Genomic DNA, 24,264 nt, shown 5'->3' with positions numbered 1-24,264 from the left:
AGCCAGTCTGTTAAATCAGCCACTAAGTGACATTTGAAAAGTCAAAAATGCCTTTCGAATGCCGTCTAATTCTCTTTTTTCAATCATCCAAATGTTGACAAAAAACTGAACAGTCCCAAATCCTAGCCTCTTCTATTCAAAAAAGTTGGTGACTATTTAGGAGAATCTAAAATTTGGGACTTTTCATTTTATTGTCAATGTTTGGATGGTTGATAAAGAGAATTAGATGGCATTCTTAGGGCATTTTTGACTTTTCAAATGTCAGTTAATGGCTGATTAACGTACACAGGTATTGGATTGTCACATTTTGAAAGTTCGGGTACTGGATTGTTGCATTTTAAAGTTCGAGGACCAAATTATCAATTTAACCAAAATACAAGGTACTGATCAGGAGTTTTCCCTTTTCTTTTTTCAAAAAAAAAAAAAAAAACAAAAAGATTGCCATGCTAACTTGCCAAACTCTATGGGCTTCTCAAGAAAATCTTGCACCCCCTCTAATATAGTACTTCATTTCATATTCTGTCACGATCTATTCATAATTTTCTTTTTTCAAAAAAAAAAAAATGGAGATTGCCATGCTAACGTCTATGGGCTTGGCTTCTCAAGGAAATCTTGCACCCCCTCATATATAACTTAATTTCCTATTACCATGCAACTAGATTTAACATGCCAATGACCCAATTGTTTGGATAGGCACTTGACATCCCCACCAAATAGGAGATGTGGTTTCAAAGTTCAAACCCATGGAATGGAACACATGGTCTCCACTCTCCATGGCATGGCCAATGGGCCCCACGTCATCCCTACTCTGCCTTACCCCTACTCCGTTTACTAATGTATAGTATGCAATACCCAAAAAAAATTCAAATGTTTGGATTTAGTTAAATGGATAGTTAAATCAATGCGAATCGTTGCTTCTTTATTCTTGTAATAATGAGTGTGATTCTAAGAACATAATCGGCAAAAATGCATTTAGCTGTAGAACATTTTTTAGGGTAGTGGGATGGTTAGCATGTGTTAGAGATGTTTCAGGAATCAGGATAGATCAAATGGGTTTGGGTCCTGGGGTTTTTATGATTCAGTCCATCCCTAGAAAATCCTAGCTCCACCTAGGGGTGAAGTGAATCCTGCCGTGGATTGATGCCAAATTCATGGGCAGGGTGTGGTTTAGGGAGGGGGGGGGGGGGGGTTACTAGTAGACTAGGAGGGGTCTGCAAAAAAGATTTTTAAGGGAGAGTGCAGTCCAAAAATCCCTTAAGTCTTTTTTGTTATTTGAAAAATACTTCTCATTAGACTGTAAGAAAACATAAGAGAAGTATATGATTTACAAAACCTTCTTCCAGGATTGTTATTTGGAGGTATCCAAAAACCAATAAAAGTTTCATAATGTCAATTTAGGAGAGGTTTTAGATAGGGGTGCTCATAAAAAACCAAAAAATCAAATTGAATCGATGAATTCAAACCAAAACAACCAGTTAATTGAATGATCGATTTGGTATATATTTTTGAAAAATTGAGGCCGGCTGGTATATATATTATATATAATATTTATAATATATAAATAGTATTTATGTAAATATATTAGATATTATAAAAAACTAAAATTGGTCAACCGATTGATTATATTCGGTTTCAGTTCGGGAAATCTAAAAAACCCTATGGACCGGTTCAGTTTTAGAAAATTGCCCACCGTTGGGTCAACTAAACCGTGAACACCCCTTGTTTCAGATAGTTTCCCTTAGAACTATAAACCTGTACTTACATGATGGATCCCAATGCATGACATATGGGGCAAGCAGCAAGATAAGAAGCCAAACCCATTTAGATCTTCTTACAAAAAAAAAAAAAAACATAAAAATAAAAAGATAAACCCATTTAGATCTAGCTTCTCAAACCTAAATTTGAGCCACAGTGGAAAAATAGCTTTTATCAGAAGCCCATGTCAAATTTGAATCTTGAATGAATACCGGTTGGCTAGTTATCGATTTTTCAATACTATACATTGAGTTGGTGGAAAGGTTGTAAGGAAAAGTGAGCAAAAATGTGTGAGAATGTCTCAAAAATTCCCCCAAAAGTGGGCTCCGGTGCCCTATTTATAAGAAAAGTCTACCATGCATTCTATGTGTGTATAAAATAGAATTCTATAATATTTTTAAGAAGAAAACTCTTTAGGCCACGTTCGTTTGTGGTATAAGCATCAGACCAATGTTTTACCCACACCCACCCACACACAAAAAAAAAAAAAAATCAGACCAATGTTATATTGCACTTCGATTCATTTTCCACACATTTGGTAGAAGTATCCTTTTTCTTTTTTTGAAAGAATGGTAGAGGTGTAAATTGATGTTAAACTGCATACATGTTAGATTTTTACATTGAGGCTCAGTTTGAAAGGAGTATAAATACAAACATGTACAGTGCAAATACATACAAAATACACAGTTTTGCACTCTACATATTTGCATTTGTACTCCTTCCAAACTATGGCTGGAAGGATCGGTTTATCCAATTCATTTTAGTGGCAGAACTAGCAAGAGATCTCTTGTTCCAACAGAATGGAGACAAGAGTTGAACACTTGGAAGAAGCATTGCAAAAACCAAAAGCATTGCAAAATCAGGTAGTGGAATTAGTTGAGTATCTCAGATTATCTAAGTATGGTTGAACTTGCAAGCAAAATATCTCCTTGTAAGGGAATGAAGTTGAGAAACAACCACCACATATTCAGATAATCAGAATGGCTTGCTACTTATTAGGGGCTTGATCCCATTTCAGTTTCAAACGGATCGGTGGGTTTATAAGACACTTTTCAATTTCCAAGTCACCCAAAACTGAAATGAGCTGCATCATCCTTTTACAACCCAAAACAACAATAAGAGCAGCCATCAGATTCAAACCCTTCAGAGTTCAGGCCTGTGGACTTAAACCAAACTAATAACATTGTTATCCTGTTATAGAGCACCTGATCAACCCATCTGAATTTCGAGAGCTCGTATAATTTGCATCTCATCATCATTATCATCCAAATTTTGCGAGCTAGAATTCTAAATTCTTGTTTAATGATCATTATTTGTAGAATTATCCTAAATGATCATTAATTACAAGCTCCAACTTCAACCATGGAATTTTATCAGTTCAAAAGGGCTAAATTGGACACTTATGCCAATAATGCCTCATTGCCAACTTGCCAAGCGTGCACATGTGAATGAAAAATGAGCACGTCACCTTATTAAGTTAGCAGGAATTGCTTTGTTAAAAAACGAGTAAACGACAACCTCCTCCATTTGAATTCCCCTCTTACCGTCTTTCAGCATCAAACCACAGTAACCAAATTGGGAGATCGACGATCGGTGACCGGCGGTAAAATCATAATCTTCTTCTCTTCCTGTCACAGATGGAATTGAAGTGTAGGATGTATAGGTAGAAAAAGAAAAATCAAAAAACAACGAAGAAGGCCAAAATCAATCGGAACACTCGCTCTTGCATTGCCATTGACATATTAGCTGATTTCATGCATCATGAGATCAATATATATTCTGCTCTAGTATTCAAACTTTCAGGTAATCGCTAATTGCTTCTTGGATTTTTCAGTCCATAATTTCAAGTGCTTAAATGCTCTTGGAAAATCTAAATGTACTTAGCGAGGATTGTGGAATTCTTTAAAGCTACTAGAAATGAGGTTTAACTATGTAGTTTTGATTGCCCTTTTTCTGCTATTCAAGGAATAAGACAAAACAAGAAATGAAGGTAATGACAAACAACTAATTTTTTTTTATTATCCCTACATGGATTTTCTCTCCCAATACCTCAAGTAGCAATTCGGCTTTATTCATGCTTTCCTTTTCTCCCCCTCAAATGTCAGAGCTTAACCTACTTTAATGATCTTAATTTTGAAGGTTACGCTTACTTTACTCCGACAACAACTAGTAGCGATTGATTCCTTGCTGCTGGATCAGACAGAGGGTGTTGGGGTTCTGAGGCACAGCCTTAAGATTTCAGTGGATTGTTGTCGATAAAAATAAGAAAAAGAATAAAAAAAAGGGAAGAAGAAGATGGAGGACAAAGAGAAGAAGAATTTATCGTGAGTCTCTGGTCGTCGGTTGCAGTATGTTGAGACTTGAGAGATAGTGAGAAGGGAATTCGAATGAGAAAAGGAAGTATTATTGGGTTTTATTATTTTTTTTTCATCTTTTAATGATTCAACCAGTTAGACCATTATTAACCGAGCAGCCCTGTTAAACTCCTGTTAGCTTACTAAAACGACGTGTTCATTTTTCATTAGCAGGTGCACACTTCCTATGAACCGAAGGGTCCATAAGATTGCGCTCCTCTTTATGACAAGAAACCCAGAAGAACAACGAATAACAAATGGATAGATCGTTGTTTGAATGCACATTGAAGGAATGCCTTGAAGAGGTGTTGGATTATTCCTGATGTATCCAAGGTATTTAGCACTTTACCTATGCATCAGGTCTACAAATCCTGTAAAATGGGAGTTGAGTCTCCATCCCACCTGATGAAAACGATTCCCTGCTCTCAAAGAATTTGTTACTACAAATGCAAATATATACAGTATAAATATATATAAAATAATACAAAATATAAGATTTTGCATTCTATAAAATATTCTTTTCAATCTTTTCAATCTTACCATTATTCTGAGCTGGACTGATTAGTCATTCTCCCTTTTTGAAACAGTAGAATAAATTTTAATCCATTTGCTAAAACATAAAGGGTACTTAGCTTAACAAAAAAATAAAAACCCAGAAGATTTGACCTAACTAGTAGATCTGTTATTCTAAGCGACTGTAATTAATTTTCACTTTATTATTAATTAACTTTTGAAAATTGATTTGGCCAAGGCAGCAAGGCAAAACGATTTTTGGGACGCCAGAGAACATCAATGAAAGCAAGTAATGGCCAAGTGGCAAGTGGTGCAAGGCTGACATATTGAAAAATTGTCTCAATCTGGTATATGAATTGCACGCTTTGTCATACTATTCATTCTTTGTGCCGCATGATGCTTCAGGAAGAGCGAGAAAGTTTGCTGCAGGTCGGAGTGGGAGTAACTAAATTTTTTCATTTTTTTCTTCATCAGACTTGTCCGAACTCCTGAAGATAGGGTAATACGTATCCAGTTCAAGACGTTCCAGTATTTCTTGTGTTGTCCAGAGGTACGAGGAGTGACCTTCAATCAGCTCTGTTACATCAACCTAAGGAAACAAAATTAAACCCATTATTTTCTGAAGCATTCAACAGGAATTTGAAAGTTATGACGTTTGGTTATGGTGTTCGACTATGAGAGAATGAGAAGGCATACGTTCTCTATCCCTTGAACTTCCACAGGTTGAATTCCAGCTAATCCTTCACTAAGAAGACTGCACTATGAAACTGATCCTGTTAAGTATGTTGAAAGGACAAAGGCATAAAGCACTACTAATCTAATAGCTCTGGGAAATGCCACAACCTCAATATTTCAATAATCATTGATGACTCATCCTAATCATCAGATTGATGAATCATCCACTCCAGATTTTGCTGTGTTCACTATTTCCACTATGCTGTGATTTGGCTGTCTCTCCAATCCCCCAATCAGATCCAAGCAACTGTCCTTCCACTTGTGTTTGGTGTTCTTGGTGTTCTCAGGTCATTGAAAGACACCTAAATGCTTGCTTGGAGTTTGGGAGTAGTGATAGTTTGATGGGTTATGTTAATTTAGATTATGCTAATGATCTTGATAAGAGGAGTTCACTTACATATTATGTGTTTTCTATTGGTGGTTGTACTATTAGTTGGAAAGCTACTCTATAATCCACAATTGCTTTATCTACTATTGAGGCTGATTATATGACAGTGACTGAGGCAATTAAAGAAGTTATTTGGTTGTGAGGTTTGTTTAGTGAGCTTAGTTTGGGTACAATGGTGATTGTCATCTATTGTGATAGTTACAGTGCTATTCATCAGACAAGGAATTAAATGTATCATGAGAGGATGAAGCGCATTGATGTTAGGTATCATTTTGTTCACAATATTGAACAAGAAGATATTTTAGTGAAGAAGATTGGAATTGAAGACAACCTAGCTGATGTGTTAACAAAGCCTTTTCCTATGGCTAAGCTCAAGCATTGCTTAGACTTGATTGGTGTTTGAAGGACTTGAGTTATGCCCATTGGGGCTTATGTAGCGAAGGTAGAGAGAGAGTTGCCATTTGTGATGCTTGATGGAATCTTGGAACTCAAGTCAAGGTGGAGATTTGTTGAGTTGTGTCTTGAATTTTTTGTTGTAACCTACTCCATGTGGAGAAAAACTTGAAGGCAATGTTTCATAGTGGTTTGTGGTGGAAGCTGAGGGCTTTGATCACTAGGGTCCAACCCAAATACATTATGTTATGGTGTTGGGATTTTTCTCTTTTATGTAATCTTTGGTTTGCACTAGAAGATAAGAGTGAGCAAGTATTGTAAGTTAGAGCTTGGGTATATTGGGGTTTAGGGTTTCTAAGAGAGAGAGAGAGAATTTGCACAACATTGTATTCTCAATTTCCGCTTTCTATAGTGGACTTTTGCTCCTCTATTGCTCGTAGATGTAGGCTATAAGCCAAACCACATAAATTTGTATGTGTTTTCTTGAAATTCTCTGTTTTCATTTTTCTCCTTATTTTCCTTAGTCTTTGCCAACTGATTTTGGTCTTGGGTTCATCCTATATATATAATGAAAATAAATATAATTAAGCCATTAAGGGAGTACGTTACCAGTGTTTGCATGCATGCAAGAACACAAAACACAAGTAAAAGGGAAGACTGACAGTTGTCCAGATCTGGTTGAGAACACAGCCAAGTCCACAACATAGTTGACACAGCATATTTGGACTCAGTTGCAAGGCATTGTTGAGCTGAATTATGCAGTGTATATGTACCATAACATTCTATTGAGATACCCTGTTGGCAAAACACTCCACAAATCTTTTCTCAACTTTTTCACACATACCTTGCACGGAAAGCGATTCCAAGGGTCCAATCGTTGGTGGAATAAGCATTCACAAATCTCCCAGCCACCATCTGCAGAGCATCATTAGGTCTAAAAGGAATTCCAGAGAGTATGGATCAAATACAAAATTGTTTGATAAAGCAGTTAGACAGATAAAAGTGTCCAAATCCTCTACTAGCCAATGAGGAGTGGATCCTTTACTGGCCCAATGATATCATGCCAACTCATTGAGTAGTAAGTGGGTAAAGAAATAACCACTAATACCAGAAAGACATGATACCAGAAGGGCTTTGACCAATAAACCCCCTTCTCCGGTGAATTTTGATGAATACCACCTTAACATCAATGAGTTGGCATGATATCATTGGGCCAGTAGAGTAGAGGATCCTCTCCTCACTAGCCAGTAGAGGATTTGGAACTGGCAAAAAGTTTCCAATACCCTTCTAACAGTGTCCCAGTTTTCATCTCTTATTGAAATTGGTGCCCCAAGAAGAACGACCCTTTCCACAATTCCAGCTGCTGAAATTCAGGAATTATTTTAGAACAATTCAATCAATTCAATGTATCAAATAATGAAATTCTTTAAAGTTGCCAATACCTCCATTATCTTCTATCTCAGCCAAACACTGGAGACATTTGAAGACTATACGGGCCCCCAGTGAAAAAGCTATAAGTGTCACTGGTCTGAAGAATTTCACAGAGCCAGGGAATGGTAGATTAATATATATTAATCAAAATTTATTTTCAAGGAACATAATATGAATTTCCTTAAATTTGATAGGATTCAGATACCTGTTCCCCTGCAATCCTTTCACTAAAACTTCAGCAAGCAGTTTTCCTGCTTTGTCTGATCTGAAAAATACAGAAAATTAAATTAACAAGAAATCCATAATCATAGTTGATCATAATTCCCAATGCTGCATTTCTGTCCAGGGAACTACTAGAGATAGGATGGAAATACAGTATGCAGCTCCATTCCCATCTTATAGTGATATTCATACAACATCATCATGGATTTAGACCTGTCCACTGCAATTGTCCATTTGCTGTCTATATAATCAGTAGCCGCAAGTAAGGCTGTTGGCCATGCCAGTGCAGTTACCAGTGAGCTCAATACAGTCATCATGGCACCTCGTTTCATCAATTCCGATGTGATTTCTGCAGCAGGTAGAAACAATGTCAACATATCACATGATGGTGATGATCACAGTACCCTAAATGGGAACAATTATGAGGTTGTCCAATCCAATTACTTGAAGTTAGCCAATCCTGGATTGCCTTGCTCACTGCAATCAGATTCTCAGACTCCCATTGTAGCACATACCTACAAATTTGAAGCAACATTGCCATATATGTATAAAGCAAGATTCTTAGGCTCATGAAAGTCCTATCACATGGGCAAAGAATCTTGTGTATACAAACAGATCAAACAGAATCAGCATCATCTCAAACATTATTCAGAATGTTCTTGCATGACAAGGGGAATAATTTGGTTTAGATAAGAATACATGATTCTTTAACCTAGCGCATTATCTTTTTTAATCAGTAAAGGATAAAGTAGTTTTATCATACAACAGAATGAAAGAAATCGCAGGGATAAATGAGAGAACAGTGCTACTCTCCCCAATCTGTTGCTAACCTACAACCAAGTCACCTTATTAGTGTCCCAAGAACAAACCAGTTCAACACAAGGATGCTGCACTTTGATAATCACAAAATAATATGCTAACTGAAATATGTAAATAATGTGCCCAAATAATTCATTTAGGAGAATATAGGTGCAAACTCTAAGGCTATGTTTGGTTTGAAGGAAAATGTAGGAAAGGAAGGGAGACATAGGAAAACTTTTACAACCCTTGTATTGGTTTCCCTGTCTTTCCCTTCCTTTACCTACCTTTTCCTTCAAACCAAACATAGCCTAAAGGATGGAAAGTGACATATTCTGCATGCATGTGTCCAAGCAATAATATCATGGAAAGTCACAAATTTTGCAGTCATATGTATTGATGGAGGATATTAGGTCTGGACCTGGACAGTTTATGTTCTTTTCTAGGTAAAACTAAGAGGTTACTTGATAATTTTCTCTAGGTAAATTGTTGGTTAATAATATCCAAAGAACATATAAAACCAAGGAAATTATCATATAGTTGATACTAGTTGGTTCATTGCATTACCTTGTCCATCATTGGGCTACCATTTTCCAAGTAAAAGTCTAAAATCTTTTCTTCTACAGTTGCACTTGTTGTGAAAAATAACAAGAAATAGTACAGCAATGGGAAAGATATCACAAATATGGAAAAATGAAACTATATATGTATTTCATGCTTTGAGTGGTTTGAAGTGATTCAATAAACGAAGAAAGAACATGATGAAAGAGAAAAAACACTAACAACTTTTTTGATCAGTAATTTGATGATTGAAAAGAATATACAATATCTATTTACAAAGCTACAGTAGCTATATAAAATTCACAAACACATTCGTTGGAGCAAACTTGGTTCTAAGAAATACTAAAAAATTGATCAAGACAAATTTATCATGTAGAACTACATGGTGAGAAAGGAGACAAAGACATTAAAAGTAAGGAATATCAAAAGAGTTTGTAAATTTGGCCTACCTCTCCAAGTTGTCCTCTAGTCCCTCCCAAGGCCTTATAAAATCTTCCTCTTCAAAGGCAATTCCAGAAATCAAGATGCTAATAGCTAGACGCTGACAATAAGAAAGTTCATCAAGAACAAGATCAAGCGATAAATCACATAAAGGAGAAGCCCTGTTCCAATAAAAAACTTGGTTTTGGAGTTAAAAGTCAAGATGAAATCCTTGGGAATCCCACAAACAACAAGTCAAGAACAACCCAGTTAAGGGAGCTTGTCTTGTAATGATGTATTAAGGGTTAGGCAGCAGGAGTACACTTAAAATTAAGGGATACAAGGCATAATATTGTGCACATTATATTATTTTTTCATGATCAATAAAGTCTCTGTTACCAACCAAAAAAATAAAATAACTCACTCCTTGGTTATGATTCGGTCCAATAGCTTTGAATTCAAATTCATCAACATCTCCAATTCTTCTAGCCATTTTCATCCCACTTAGCCCAGCTCCAGCCACTACATTACACAAAGTAAGCATAAGAAGATAGAATTAATGCTCTACTGGACATAGTACTTGGATATATAAAAACAGAATGGAAGGAAAAGGAGATATAAAATGATGACCATGTACACCCCCAGTCAAGTTACTCTAGAAAGGTATCCCATCATATTTCCAGTTTTAGACTCCAATCCCCCTTGCCTAAGCATAGTTAGACTTACCAATTGTGCATTTTTATATGTATTCAAGTTAAGAATATCAGAAGAATATCCCCGTATTAAAGAAGGATTGAGAGGATCAAACTGTTTAGGGCTCGATTCCCTTGTTCCTGGTACTTGTTTTGACTTGATTCCTGGTGCACAGTCTGGATGGTTTTCTGATGTGTAAGAGACGGTTGGTGGCAGGAGGGCTTATCCAGATGCTTCGAAGAATGATCCAGCAGTTAAGGAAAGGAATCTGGATCGACATGTGCTTGTTAGTGGGTCAGGTGATTCAGGTCTTCACCCAGTCCGAGGTGAGATCAAATCATCCCCCCACAACATCCCACAGCACATCCCCGTCGTGTATTGGGAACATCTCCCAATGATAATACGAGAAACGATGATGTCATAATCGGGAGATGTTCCCAATACATGGCGGGGATGTGCTGTGGGATGTTGTGGGGGGCTGATTTGAACTCGTCCAAGATAATGTTATTTTGAGTGGGGACAGGGAGTTCGGATGGGCTGTCCATAGAGCGCACCAGACACACCCCACAGTCCATCTTCTCATGCATTGGAAACATCTCCCGTGCTTGTCATGGGGAGATGTTCCCAATTCATGGAGGGGATGGGCTGTGGGGAGTCAGCCCATCCCATCTTGTTTCAGCTGGAATCAAGTCCGAGTGGATGTTTTGTTGTCCTTCCCACAGCCCAAATGGGTTGGAACTCCAAAACATCTACTCAGAACAAAGGGTTTAAATCTTACCCCTGTTCAGTCCGAGTAGATGTTTTGGAGTTCCAACCCAAACAAAAAAAATAGTATAGGGAAAAAGAAGGTCACCAACCTCTAAAAAGCCACTCAACCAAAGGTAGGGAAGAAAAGAAACAGCCAAAGTGTTCTTAGTCCTGGGCCAAAGCCGCTCTTTCCATTCTCAGTTCGAGGAAGGAGAAAGAAGTTAAGGGCTTCCATCAGAAAACATAGGTCTAGAGTGTATTGTCGTGCTCTGATACCATGTTTTTCCAGAAAAGAAGAGGGAAGGAGGAGAGAAGAAAAAAGAATGTGAGGAATCAAAAAGTTCTGGCTGGGGGTGCAAGAGAATGTATTTATATTATAGGGAAACTAAAAGAACATAATAAAAGATAAAAAGGCAAAAGTGCCCTTGCAGCACATAACTGAATACATTACATCAAAACTTAGGTAGAAAGTAAAAGTTGAAGGTAGAAATGAAACCCTATTAAATAATGTAAAAAGAAAGTTGACTCAAACGTATAATGTAATATAGAACTCTTAAAAGCACCAGAGTTGATATGTCAAATTTATTTTTTATCAGCAGTAGATTTACTGAAGCATCGGTATTGTCCGATGTGTTTCAAAAGATATATAAAGAATTCCATATTCAATATACAAGCCTTTGATATAACCAAATTGATAAAACCACTGATTCACCTCCAAATGATGCAGCAACGGCTACAGAACCAGCAACTGACCCTGCAGCACTCGCAGCAGCAGCAAATCCACTTGCTCCAATCACAGGTACAAGAGTTCCCAATGTAGGAGCTAATGCACCAAAGCCCGCAGCAATTGCTGGAGCTGCTAGACCTGTTAAGCAATGATATATGAAGTAAAAGCTTGGAAGCATCATCAGAAATTCCAAAGAAATCTCTAATTTGTGAAATTGTAAGAAGATAAGCTAAGTATGTCGTACCACCAGTGATGGCCAACAAGGTCCCTCCAGTCAATGCAGCTGCTCCAATAATGCCTCCACGTTTCCATCTATCCCATGAATTTTCTGGGGACTTGGTTTCCTCCATTTCTTCTTTATTTTTCATTAGAGTTATTGCAGAGAGAGCAACCATTACCTCCATAGCTTCCTAAAAATCAGAAAGGGTTTATTAATAGACATGTATTATAGTTCAGAGTGTCAAACAGTCAAATGTTTTTGTAAGTACTTATTGAAAAGGATAACAAACTTAAATATTACAGACATGTATAACCTAACTTACCCATAAAAAAAGATTTTGTTCACGCAATGCCAGAATGCCATAATATCTAAGTCAATCAAAGACATAAAAACAGAATTCCCTGATGATAAAAATGCTTATGGTCTCTTCTAACAGTATTGGATCCTTATAGCATGGCTAATCTAAAATGATGATACAAGACCCATAAATCCTCTTGATGACAAATTTTTAACATAGATAGCAGGAAACTGATCCAAGGGTGATCAACAACTTCTGGTTTGCAAATATTTTTTGTCTTGATATTGGTTTCACATACTTGTTCAATCTTCTTCTATTTTTTCTTTATCCTTAGGCTCACTGGATGTTTTTAGACCAGCTTACATCATTTCTTTTACTTTAATAATTGAATATATGCCAACTTTTCCATAACATGGATACAAACATTTCTGAAAAAAAGCATTTGGATATGATTTTAGATATTCATAGCCACGAATAGACCAGATGAATCTATAATTGGTTTGTTAAAAGGAATGTGATAAATAAAGTTTGATGACTTCTCTTTTGTCTTTCCATCTATTGTTCTTCTATTTCAAACTACACACCCATGGTTTGCAAAACTAGGAGTTGACAACTAACATAATGGATGAACTACACTTGCAGAACAGGATTGCATGTTTCTCTGCTTTGAAATTCTCACTTGGATCAAATTGTTGCTTGATGTTTCTTCTATTTCTTTCGTTCAATCACCACTGATTTTTTAAAAGGCCTAAAGGCGAATGAGATATTTACTAATATATGGCAAAAAATTGTATATGAGAGGATTTACTAACCAAAATGGCCCTTTTCATCCAACATCTAGCTAAGATGTCTGACATAGAATGGCCCTTTGTACCTGTCTACATATAACAGGTACTATAATCAGTGTGGTACCAATGGTGCCAAGGTGAATGGTTAGGACATCTTTGATGCTTTAAAGAGGCCTTTTCCCTCTGAGATTAAATATATTAAGCTTGCAAGGACTTCATGCAATTGAATCCCACAATCTGGATGATTGCTTTTCTGTTTCTTAAAAAACATATATTAAGGTTTTTCCCCAATATGGATGTTGTTTCTTAAAACAAAAAACAACAGCCACATCGGAAAAAAGCAACTGTTTTTTCTTCTGATGTAGCAGTGCTTTTCTGACATGACATTATTGACAAACACCCCCTATATGCCCCACCCATGTAAAGGAGGCAAAGAAGCAGCAATTTGAACTACAATCATACATAAGTATCATACAAATAGAAACACTTTTTGGCTGACAAACCATTTTGATCCACTTGAAATTTAGCCATGTTGCTAGCAAGTGCAGAGCCACACGATGTCGAGCATCATAACCTTTTCTTAGCTGAGTATCTTTCTTGTCATCTTCAGGTGTACCTGCTAAACAGGCAGAAAGAAGCTCATATAGAAATGCTACCTTCCTTTCATAACTGAGAAGTGTTTCCTCTTCAATAGGTTTCTCCTCAAATCCCTTGGTAGATTTGTCAGAAGCATCTTCTTTGTTGGACAATGTGTAGGAACTTGTATGCTGAGAGGTTTCAGTGGGCACATCAGGTGCTTCAGAGGTTTCAGTAGAGATTCTCTCCTGGCATTTTTGTTCATACTCAAGGTGTTTCACTTCTCTTTTACCCTCGGAAGAAACAATTTTTGTTTGCATTTTCATTTCCATAGCATCAACAGCTTTTGTCAAAGCAAGTTCCTGGTCCAACCTTTCTGAGGAAGTTTCACCATTTTCTTTTGAAAGTAACCTTAACAACTGTGGTAGCATAGCCATCAATAATTAATTAAAGATGTATAACTGCAGTTAGTGAAAAGTTAAGAGGGAAGAACCCAAGCTGTTACACATCCAATAAAAAACATTGTAAAAGAGCTATACAAAGTCTCTCAATGTTAAAAAAGACTACTAATGTCTCATAACTCCAAACATTCTCAAAAGGAGAAACATATTGGTTACTCATAGTCACAAATTGAGAGGCCCAAAGACATGATAAAATAGCACATATTGTTTAGTATCTACATGATAACGTACACTAGTTTACTCAGGTGAAGGAACTGACATTTTTCTATAATGGTATTTCACCTTTTATAGTTCTCCAAATATAAAGTTTTTCCATCAATGAAAAATGGTCATAAACTTCATGATTCTCTGTACAAAAGCTAGAATGGAGGTTATATCATCTAGTCAGATATGAAACTGCATTAATAACACGTAAGTTCTCATTTCATCTCATTTTATTTCTTTTTTCTAAGAGCTTGAATTTAATTACTTATCTTCAAAGTAAGCTGTTCTAAAAGACCTGAGAACTGTAGTGCCTGAGATATACAAGTCAGGTGGAAAAAAATTTCTCAACTTGATTCAGGAACTTTTTTAGGTGAGAAAATTGGACCTCGTTTTTCAGAACAAAGTGAAACCTACGATGGGGAAGATTGTGTAGGATAAAATAAAAGTAAAACCTGAAAGGCAAAAAAAAAACCCAAAGATTAAAAGCTGAGAATCAAACACGACTTCCAACTTTTAGATCTGAGACCGGGCATTCGATTAATACTTTTCCTTTCTACATTTACAGAAAGAAAGGAAACTGCCAGTACACTGTTGTTTTCTTAGCACCCAAGGTTGAAAGCTGAGAACAAAACACCAGAAATGTTAGAAAAACTGAGACCGGGCATTCAATTGACACATTTCAGTTCTAAATCAACAGGGAGAGGAAAACTGCCAGCATGTAGTTTTTTTGTTGTCATTTCAAGCTTCTGAAATATAACGTGCCAAAATATACAGGTCAAGTTCTACCCACCATGTTTTGTTGTCATTTCAAAATTTTTTCACAATTGCATTTGGCCCTTTGAACCAAAATACTTATTAATGAAATAATATACCTTTCAACACTATTTCCCAAGGAAGAAAGTGTATAAGTTCTATTATGGATTCCAAGGCATAGTCAACCTCTTCTTTGTGGTCATTAAGCACTCATTCACAAAGAAAATCATATTTCCTATAATATTCAACACGATGTTTCAAAGGCATGAATGACGAGAGAGAGAGAGAGAGATACAGCTCCAACATGATCCTTGGCTGGAGAGAATCGAGCAGTTTCCTCCAAACGAGGCCAGTCTTCACAGTCTATCTCTAGGGACCTGTTTATAACATAAAAATAATAAAAACAATTAACCGAAATGCTCCACAACCTGTTTACAGTACAATACAAACTACTAAATTGATGAAGGAAACCAATCAAAATATAATCGGGTAATTCTCAAAAGTCGGGTGGGGAAAAGTACGTCCAATCAGAGCTTAATAGTATAGCCTAGCTTCCAAGATTAAAAAAAAAGAAAAGAAAAAAGTCATTACCCCAGCCAAAATGAACATAACACACTTTCACAATTTAAATTCTAAACTAAGCATCTTACGGGATAAAATTCAAACTATTCGACGTTCATTGCAGAAATTAGCTTAGACTGAAAACTTTTGAAAGAAGGCATGAACAATGGTGAATCACAATTAAGCCAAAACACAAGTAATCTCATTTAAGTTGTTTCAAGCACTCGTATTTCAACGATTCGTTTGAAAGAAGATAAAGATGAAAATAGAAGAGACCTGAATACAGGGCGGAGGAGACCGGAGTTTTCGTGGATCCAGAGTTGAGGCTCCTCTGAGGGAGAATCACTACCCCTGCCGTTGTTTGTACGCCCATTGGTAGTCTCTTCGTCCGGGAGAATAAAAAGGCGGGCCTGGTGGATCTGAGCCTGGTGAAGAGCAAGAGCGAGAAGAGCCCCTGCCGCGTATCTCTGCTTGGGCGTCAATCTCGACGACGTCGCCATTAACTGAAGGTTCACAGCCTATCAACAGGCATTGAAAAATCCTCTGCACTGAACCAAACAATTGAATGTTTTTAAATTAAATTAAACGAAGACTGATGTTCTGTTTTCATTTCATCGTCGTAGCCTCGTAGGAACATCTGATCTGAATGTTCAGGCGGCTGACGGGCTTTCTTCATCACTCAACAACAACATCACCATCATCATGAGGATCGTTTACCGTTTCAAACTCTCATCGTGCATGCCACATGTAGATACTGGATACGGATTGCTTTGCTGCCATCTGGCACCATGAAACGTAGATCTTTTGTTTGCTGCCACTTGGATTGGAATCTTATGAAGAAACAAGAGTATGACATGGTTGACCTTTTTTTTACTTTTTTTTTTCTTTTCTCGCTGTGACTCGTGGAGTCTTAAGGCGTCCAGGTGCTGCCGTGCCGGATACATGGCACGGCTGGGTGAACTAACGTATGCACGGAGAATCATTTCCGTTCTTTATGCAAAATTATGGTAGTACATAAGACCTAAACTAGAAAAAAATAAAACCCTAAATGATGTAGGAATATCAGGCCGATTCGAGGATCTTGACATGTGGCGTTGGCTGGGTATCCAAGCCGTTCATCACCAACTATTGCTATTTGTCGCCACCTGCTCTGCAACTCTAAGGGCTCCGACATTGAGGTAAACACACAAGAACCTAAGTTTTAAGTCACCTCTCTTGCTTAGTATGACCCCTTGCAACTTTCTATTAATTTGATTGTCGTAGTCTTTGTCCCTAGGATAACTCTCGGGGCCTCTGACACCTTTCTCTCAGCAGGTTAGACCCGTCGGGCTCGGATGCTAGAAATTATATTGTTGCACTCGGCTCCATATTTGGTAGCAATAATTGGCGCCGTGTGTGAGAATGTATTCAAAACTTTCCCTTAAGAAAAAAAAATAAACCTAATTTAATCAATTAGTGTCATTGAAATGACTGACAAGCAAGACCCCATCCCTGATGTCTAGAACTTAGTCACAATTGACCAATTCGAACTAGTCCTAAACTGGCTGGACAACCTGGCCCAACGATTGGACAACATAGGGCGTCTGACAAGAAGCCACCCACAGGGTGGCTGCCCTATCGGAGGCCATGGACAACATAGCAGGCAATCTGCCTATACCTCGATAAGCCAAAGCTAGGGCGGCCCGGAGAGAGCCGACCCCTCAGAGTTAGACAGCAATAGCTGACGGGCTGGAAAACCCCGTTCCAAGACCCCTCGGCTCCCTAGCTAAGGGGCCGACCTCGTGGGGTTCCATGCCAAGCAAAAGAATCTCGGTTGTCAACACCATTGTGAGGCGACCAGTCGGGATGACGATAGACACTCGGGCCACTACAGTCCCCCTCCAAGGGTAGGAGGCCGACACCACACCTCTAACCCACTAGTTTCTGACCTTCGCGACCTCCTTAATGATCGTCATGCCTGCAAGGCTCAGGACATGCCAACGTCCAAGCACTCTGGGAATGGGGCCAACCCATCCCACATGAGAGAGAACCGAGACCAAGCCGAAGCAACGGTGCCATACATCGACCACGCCTCAGAGATATTCAAGAGCATATTGGCGCCATTCAGGACCAGCTTCAATAGGTAAAGGAGGGCCAAGGTAATGCCTCCACTAGCTGCCCTCCCACCAAATTTCAAGGCCCCAAACATTGGAGACCTATGATGGGAGTACAGACCCTGATGACCACCTAGAAAGCTTTTGGGTCCTCATGCTCCTACATGGATACTCCGATACCCTCATGTGTTGGGCTTTCCAAGCCACATTTAAGGGATTAGCACGCTGATGGTTCTCTACACTACCTCCACACTTCATCGGCTCTTGGTCACAGTTCGCAGACCTCTTCCTAGGTCACTTTATGAGCAGCCGGTGGTGTTAGAAAACCGTCATCTCTCAGATGTCTGTCAAGCAGAAGGGTGACGAGAGCCTTCGGGCATACATGAAGAGGTTCAACCAGGAAGAACTCGAGGTCAAGGACCTTGACCCCTCGGTCTCCATGCATGCATCCATTAGTGGACTCCGGCCTAGACCCCTTAGTTGGTCCATTTCCAAGACTTTTCCCAAGACTAAAGCCAAGTTCTCTTGAAGAAGGTTCAGAAGTACATCACCACCAAAGAGGCCGAAGCTAACAAATGCCTCCAAGAACTAGAGGCCGAGGCTAGCAGAGGACCTAGTGACAAGAAGAGGAAGGAAAGGGATGATCGCGGCGACGGTCCCGCCAACAAATGTGGAGAGAAGAAGTCATTGGCCTCTTCCTTCAATAAGTACATGCTGCTAAACTCATCTGGAACACACATACTGATGCAAGTAGGGAAGGAAGAATTCATGAAGTGGTTTGCTAAATTGAAGAGGAACCTGATAAGGGGAACCCTAAGAAGTAGTGCAAGTACCACCGCAACACTGGTCATGCACTGAGGACTGCTACAGATCAAGTCTCTCATCCATCGTGGGCACATAAAGTATTTTGTTGAAGGTGATGCCCCAACATCATCCTCGCAGAAACCATAGGCTGAGCCCTACAATCATCGCCCCCGGTCAAAGTCATTAAAGTCATAGTTGGAGGCTCGGCCTCGTGAGGAGCATCTACCTCGTCTAGGAAAGCATACGCCCGCTAGTACAATATCTAGAGCCAAGCACCGAAGAGGCCGAGATCGAAAGACCCCATTTCCTTCTCAGGCGATGACCTACAGGGAGTATTTGTGCCCCACGATGACGCGTTGTTGGTGTCACTGACCATTGCCCTACATGGTGAAAAGAATCCTCATAGACAATGGCTCCTTAGCTAATATCCTGTTCTATAAGACATTTGAAAAGATGTAGCTGACACTGAACTGACTGCAGCCTGTTGACGTGCCACTCGTCGGCTTCTCCGGAGCAGTTGCTAGACTCGAAGGAAAAATAACCCTACTGGTTACTATAAGGACTGAACCTCAGCACGTCACTTGAATGACTGAGTTCTTGGTCATGAAGATACGCTCACTTTACAATGCTATCATGGGGAGGCCGGACCCTTCACGCACTCAAGGTGGTGGTCTCGTCTTACCAGCAAGCTGCTAGATAATGATACGTTGCAGCGCTAAAACACAAGAACAAGGAAACCCTACCACTGGAGGGGCTTTCCCTCAAGGACGAACCATCCAATTGAGACTATCCAGCCGAGAACCTCATCACGGTTCCCCTAGATGAGGCCGATCCCGAAAAAACGGTAGAGTCAAGTCTTGCCTTCCTTAGAACATACTTTCTGAACTGGTAAGCTTCCTCAAAGCCAATACCGACTTGTTTGTTTGGTCCACCGCTAATATGCCAGGAATTGACCCCTCGTTCATTACCCACAGGCTGAGTGTGGACTCGAGTTGTAGGCTGGTTCGATAAAAGAAAAGAAACTTTGCACCAGAGCGTTGAAAAGCCATCAGAGAGAAGGACAAGCTACTCAACGCCGACTTCATAAAAGAGGTACACTACCCTAAATGGCTATTTAACGTGATCATGGTTAAGAAAGATAATGGGAAATGACACATATGCACTAACTTCATAGATCTCAACAAGGTCTACCCCAAAGATAGCTTTCTTTTGCCAAGGATTGATCACCTCGTCGATGCCACTACAAGGTATGAGCTACTAAACTTCATGGATGCTTTCTCCGACTACAACCGGATAAAGATGCATCCGATTGACGAGGAAAAGACCTCATTCATCACCGAACACAACACCTATTGTTTCAAGGTGATGCCTTTTGGACTGAAGAACGCCAGGGCCACTTACCAAAGATTGGTGAACAAGATTTTCAAAGAACAGATGGGGAGAAATGTTGAGGCCTACATTGATGAAGCTGAACCCCACCAAATGCGCCTTTGGGATCACCTCGGGAAAATTCTTAGGTTTTGTAGTCACCCAACGAGGCATAGAGTCCAACTGTAAGAAGATACAAGCTATACTGGACATGGAGCCCCCTCGGTCAATGAAAGAAATCCAATCGCTCACAGGCTGAGTCTGGGCCCTCAGTCGATTCATGTCCAAGTCGATTGACTGGTGCTTACCCTTCTTTCGAGCCATTAAGACGTTGAAGGATTTCCAATTGATAGAAGATTTCTAGAAAGCCTTCGAGGAGTTAAAGTCCTACCTTGCAACACCACCATTACTCACGAAGCCCCTCTTGGGAGAAACATTATTCTTATACCTCTCGGCTAGGGACGAGGCAGTTAGCTTGGTGTTGGTTCGGGAAGACAATGGAGTTCAGAGGCCAGTATATTACGTCAGAAATGTGCTACACGAGGCCAAGACCAGATACCCAGAAGTATAGAAAATAGCATTTGCACAAGTGATCTCGGCTAAGAATCGGAGACCTTACTTTCAAGCCCACAACATCTTAGTGTTGATCAACCAACCCCTCTAATCGGTGCTTACAAAGCCTAAGACCTCGAGTCAACTAAACAAGTGGGCCATCGAGTTGTCGGAGTTTGACCTACACTATCAATCGAGACCTACAATAAAGGCACAAGCATTGACAGACTTCTTGGTTGAGTGCACTTTCAACAATGACCACAACCAAGCGACTGAGAATGAGGAGTAGTTGCCGACCTGGACCTTGTTTGTAGATGGATCCTCTAATGCCAAGGGAAGCGGAGCCGATCTCATACTTCTCACCCCGGATGATAACGAGCTGGAATATGCATTGTAGTTTGGTTTCCTTCCAACAACGAAGCCGAGTACGAGGCCTTGCTAGCCAACCTCTAGTTTGCAAAAGACCTCAGAGCCAAGCACATTGAGGCCTTCAACGACTCACAATTGGTTGTGAACCACATGAATAGAGAGTATGAGGCCAGAGAGCCAAATATGGCCAAATACTTGAACAAAGTCCGAGAGCTTACCGACCACTTCCGACACTTCGGTCTACACTAGGTCCCACAAGCCGAGAACACACGAGCTGATGCCCTATGATAACTTGCAAGCTATTTAGAGTCGGCCCTCGGCCACACTGTGCACATCGAGAGCTTGACACATCCTAACATCGAAGAAAGGCAAGTGTGCCCCGTCCAAGCTGAACCTTGCTTGATGGATCTCATTCTCGCATACATGCAACATGAGTAGCTACCATCCGACAAGAATGAGGCAGGGAGAGTCCGACGGTAGTCGGCATGGTATGCTGTACTTGAAGGCAAGTTGTATAGAAAATCTTTCATCCTGCCTTACCTTTGATGCTTTCACCAAGAGGAAGGCAAGTATGCGCTAAGAGAGATTGATGAAGGCATCTGCAATAACCATATAAGGGGTAGGGCCCTGGCACAAAAGGCACTCAGACAAGGATATTTTTGGTCGACCATCCAGAAGGACGCTATTGGGTTGGAACAGAAGTGCAACCGATGCGAAAGGCACTCCAACATTATTCATCGGCCTATGATGACCCTCTCAGCCCTCAATAGCCCTTGGCCCTTTGCAAAATGGGGAATGGACCTCATTGGGCCTTTCCCCCAACCACTAGGAACAATAGATACCTCCTCGTGGCAGTAGTTTACTTCACTAAGTGGGTCGGAGCCGAAGCCTTGGAAACTATTACAACCAAGACAATTCAGAGCTTCTTTTGGAAAAATATCATTTGTCAATTTAGCATCCCATACATGCTAGTCACCGACAATGGCCGACAGCTTGATGACTCTAAGTTCAGAGAATGGTGTGGAAGCCTAGGGATAAGGTAGGTACACCTCAGTCGGCTACCCTCAAACTAATGAGCTAGCTGAGGTCACCAATAAGACGATCCTAGATGGATTGAAGGCAAGATTAGACAGAGCCAAAGGGTTTTGGGCAGACGAACTGTACAACATTCTCCCGGCATACTTAACGACACCTCGGACTGCCATGAGTGGAACCCCCTTTAACTTGACATATGAGACAGAGGTTGTCATCCCAATAGAGATTGACCAACTGACACTTCAAACCGAGGCATACCAAGAAGCCGAGAACAGTGAAGAGTTAGGAACAACCTCGACCTATTGGAAGGTGTCCGAGAGCAAGCCCAAATCAGGGTCACGGCATACCAATAAAGAGTTGCAAGATACTACAACTCCCGAGTCAGAGAGCGTCACTTCAAGGAAGGCGACCTCGTCCTTAGAAAAGTCATGGTTCTTGAGTTTGGCATCGAAAATCTTGGACCAAATTGGTAAGGGCCCAACAGAACAAAGCAAGTAGTAGGACCCGACATCTTTCGGATAGAGTATATGGGTGGAAGACCTATACCTTGTACATGGAACTCAAAAAATCTTCAGATGTATTATCAGTAGCAGTGTAAATACTTTAGTGGAAAATTGTAAATGAAAAGTACAAGTTCCTTTCACCTTGGATCTTTCTTTGTGTAAGTGTTCTTTGTCCCCTACAACTGATAGGACCCCTTGGCCAACCGACTGTAGCATATAACCTTTCTTAAAGCTATACGCTCGGACCAGACGTCGACCCAAGGCGTATGACACTTTGCGAGTCATACGCCTACCTGCCTTTCGACCTTCTATGACTAAGGCAAGAGCTTTTGGGACCTTGACAACTGTTGATAAGTTAGGCCATGACCCCGACCTCGACCTCAAAGACCCTTAAAGAAGTGAATCTTTGGAGGGCAAAGAGCCAACGCCGGCCAATTACTTAATAAAAAACACGACGAATGGCAAACTAAGTAAATAACACTTTTCCACTAAGGCAACCACTTGTGACCTCGACCATAAAGCCCTTGCTTAATGACACACTAAGCATGATGTCGGCCTTAACCATAATCCCCTTCTTTCTTTTTCGCCAAGGCAAGGAATTCCAAAACTTCGATAGCTTCTATGGAACAACTCGTGGTGTCGGCATCGGCCTAAAAGACTAATACAAAACGTCCTCACGAAAGACTAAGTAAAGAGCACTTTTACAATAAATAATTACTTTATTATTAAAGGATAGCAAGTTTTTTTACAAAGATGCCTCTTCGGTGGGAGGCACCGACCCCTTGCACAAAAAAAAGGAGAAAAGAATAAAGGAAGAACATCTTTTGGCAAGAAACTTAAGTTTCACTTACTCAAGTGTCTTTACAAAACAATGGCCTCTTATGGGGGAGGCATCGTCCCCTTACAAAAAAGAAAGAAGAAAAAATATACAAGTTTCAGGAGCACGTAGGCCCAAACAAAAGAAAAATAAGAAAATAATTTATTGGCCCCCTCTAGTCTGAGCGGCAGCCTAGGCAGTGGCATCAACAATGGGGTTCTCGTCCTACCCCAATATATCTACTATCTATTGAGCTTCAGTAGTGAACGGATCCAATTGGCCGATGTCGAAGCTTAGAAGGATCTTTATCACTTGAGCCTTGTAATTGCTAAAGCCCTCTAAGTAAGCCTGGGAGGAAAAGGTGGCCAGGTCTGTCTCGTGCTCCTCCGAGGTCTTGTACTTTTTGACCACCTTTGCGGCCAACTACTGCTCCATTGATGCCAAGGAGGACTTTAGCTCCTTCATGAGCTCCCTATTATTTGCCACCTCGACCTCGACCTTCTTGCGACACTCATACACATCACATGTCTGGCCCTCGGCAACCCTCCCGACTGGACTACACCTCGATCGTCTGCTGCTTTAGGCACTCAATCTCCTCTTGCGCCTACCGAAGCTACTGGATCAGCACCTCAACCTTATTGCAAAGGCCAACTAAGCAAGAGACCATTTGCACATGAAAAGGAAAAGCGTCAGTTACATTCTGCCAAGAAGACCTCGGCGACACAACAGACTCGAAAAAGTACGTGCATACCTTAGCGGCCTTGTTTGAAAGTGTGTCCTAGACCGAATCCACTGAATGCTACATCCAAGACTGGTGGTCCCTGGGAAGGACTATATCAACTGCTAGCTGCTGACCGACGCAAAGAACCGACAGGGAGTCTCCCTCTTGCACACCCCACTACGGTTGGAATGTCTGACTAGCGATGATCGGCTTGTTCTCCTGGGGTCAGACGACCAAGGCACTGCCTAATGTGACCCGCCTGAGGTCCCCTTGGGCCAACGTTGCTCACGCAGCTGAAGTCTTTTTGCATGAGGGTCTTGGGCCGTTTCTACAGGGCACTTCTGTGCCAGTGTCTTCTTATGGGCCACCTCAACCTCGACCCGTTGTCTGGTGGCACCCTCCTC

General features: G+C 40.3%; 1 protein-coding gene and 1 long non-coding RNA gene across 5 annotated transcripts; one reads left to right on the top strand and one right to left on the bottom strand.

Moving 5' to 3' along the window:
* Positions 1-2,945: 2,945 nt before the first annotated feature.
* Positions 2,946-5,000, top strand: LOC148791337 (uncharacterized). The gene is made up of 3 exons (XR_016076682.1): positions 2,946-3,558; positions 3,590-4,442; positions 4,865-5,000. It is a non-coding gene; the product is annotated as an uncharacterized LOC148791337 (long non-coding RNA).
* LOC104607528 (transmembrane and coiled-coil domain-containing protein STS1-like) lies at positions 4,903-16,313 on the bottom strand. Of its 4 annotated transcripts, none has more exons than XM_010273190.3 (15): positions 15,875-16,311; positions 15,333-15,414; positions 13,547-14,038; positions 11,982-12,147; positions 11,723-11,875; positions 9,995-10,092; positions 9,600-9,691; positions 8,236-8,306; positions 8,005-8,140; positions 7,775-7,834; positions 7,581-7,666; positions 7,422-7,498; positions 6,983-7,053; positions 5,319-5,376; positions 4,903-5,211 (listed from the first exon to the last, which is right to left on the bottom strand). In XM_010273190.3, exons 1-15 carry the CDS (start codon positions 16,096-16,098, stop codon positions 5,068-5,070), a joined length of 2,010 nt encoding a protein of 669 aa, XP_010271492.1. In that variant the 5' UTR covers positions 16,099-16,311; the 3' UTR covers positions 4,903-5,067. The 4 variants fall into 4 exon arrangements, with proteins under 4 accessions (XP_010271492.1, XP_010271491.1, XP_088745003.1 ...); XM_010273189.3 differs by having other exon boundaries at positions 7,422-7,501; positions 15,875-16,310; XM_088888877.1 differs by lacking the exons at positions 4,903-5,211; positions 5,319-5,376 and having other exon boundaries at positions 7,007-7,072; positions 7,422-7,501; positions 15,875-16,312.
* Positions 16,314-24,264: the final 7,951 nt, after the last annotated feature.

Source organism: Nelumbo nucifera, chromosome 5, assembly GCF_055504915.1.
Source record: "Nelumbo nucifera cultivar China Antique chromosome 5, China Antique-T2T, whole genome shotgun sequence".
Taxonomy (NCBI): Eukaryota; Viridiplantae; Streptophyta; class Magnoliopsida; order Proteales; family Nelumbonaceae; genus Nelumbo; species Nelumbo nucifera.
Note: the sequence above shows the minus strand (reverse complement) of the source record. Positions and strands in the feature narration are given on the sequence as shown.

Bases quoted from the DNA above. Each gene is read 5' to 3' on its own strand.
- LOC104607528 (XM_010273189.3), bottom strand. From the start codon at position 16,098: ATGGCGACGTCGTCGAGATTGACGCCCAAGCAGAGATACGCGGCAGGG. The intron at 10,093-11,722 runs GTGAATCAGTGG...TGTGTAATGTAG, and splicing joins CGTTGCTGCATCATTTGGAG to TGGCTGGAGCTGGGCTAAGT. The intron at 9,692-9,994 runs GTGAGTTATTTT...TCTTATTGTCAG, and splicing joins GACCGAATCATAACCAAGGA to CGTCTAGCTATTAGCATCTT.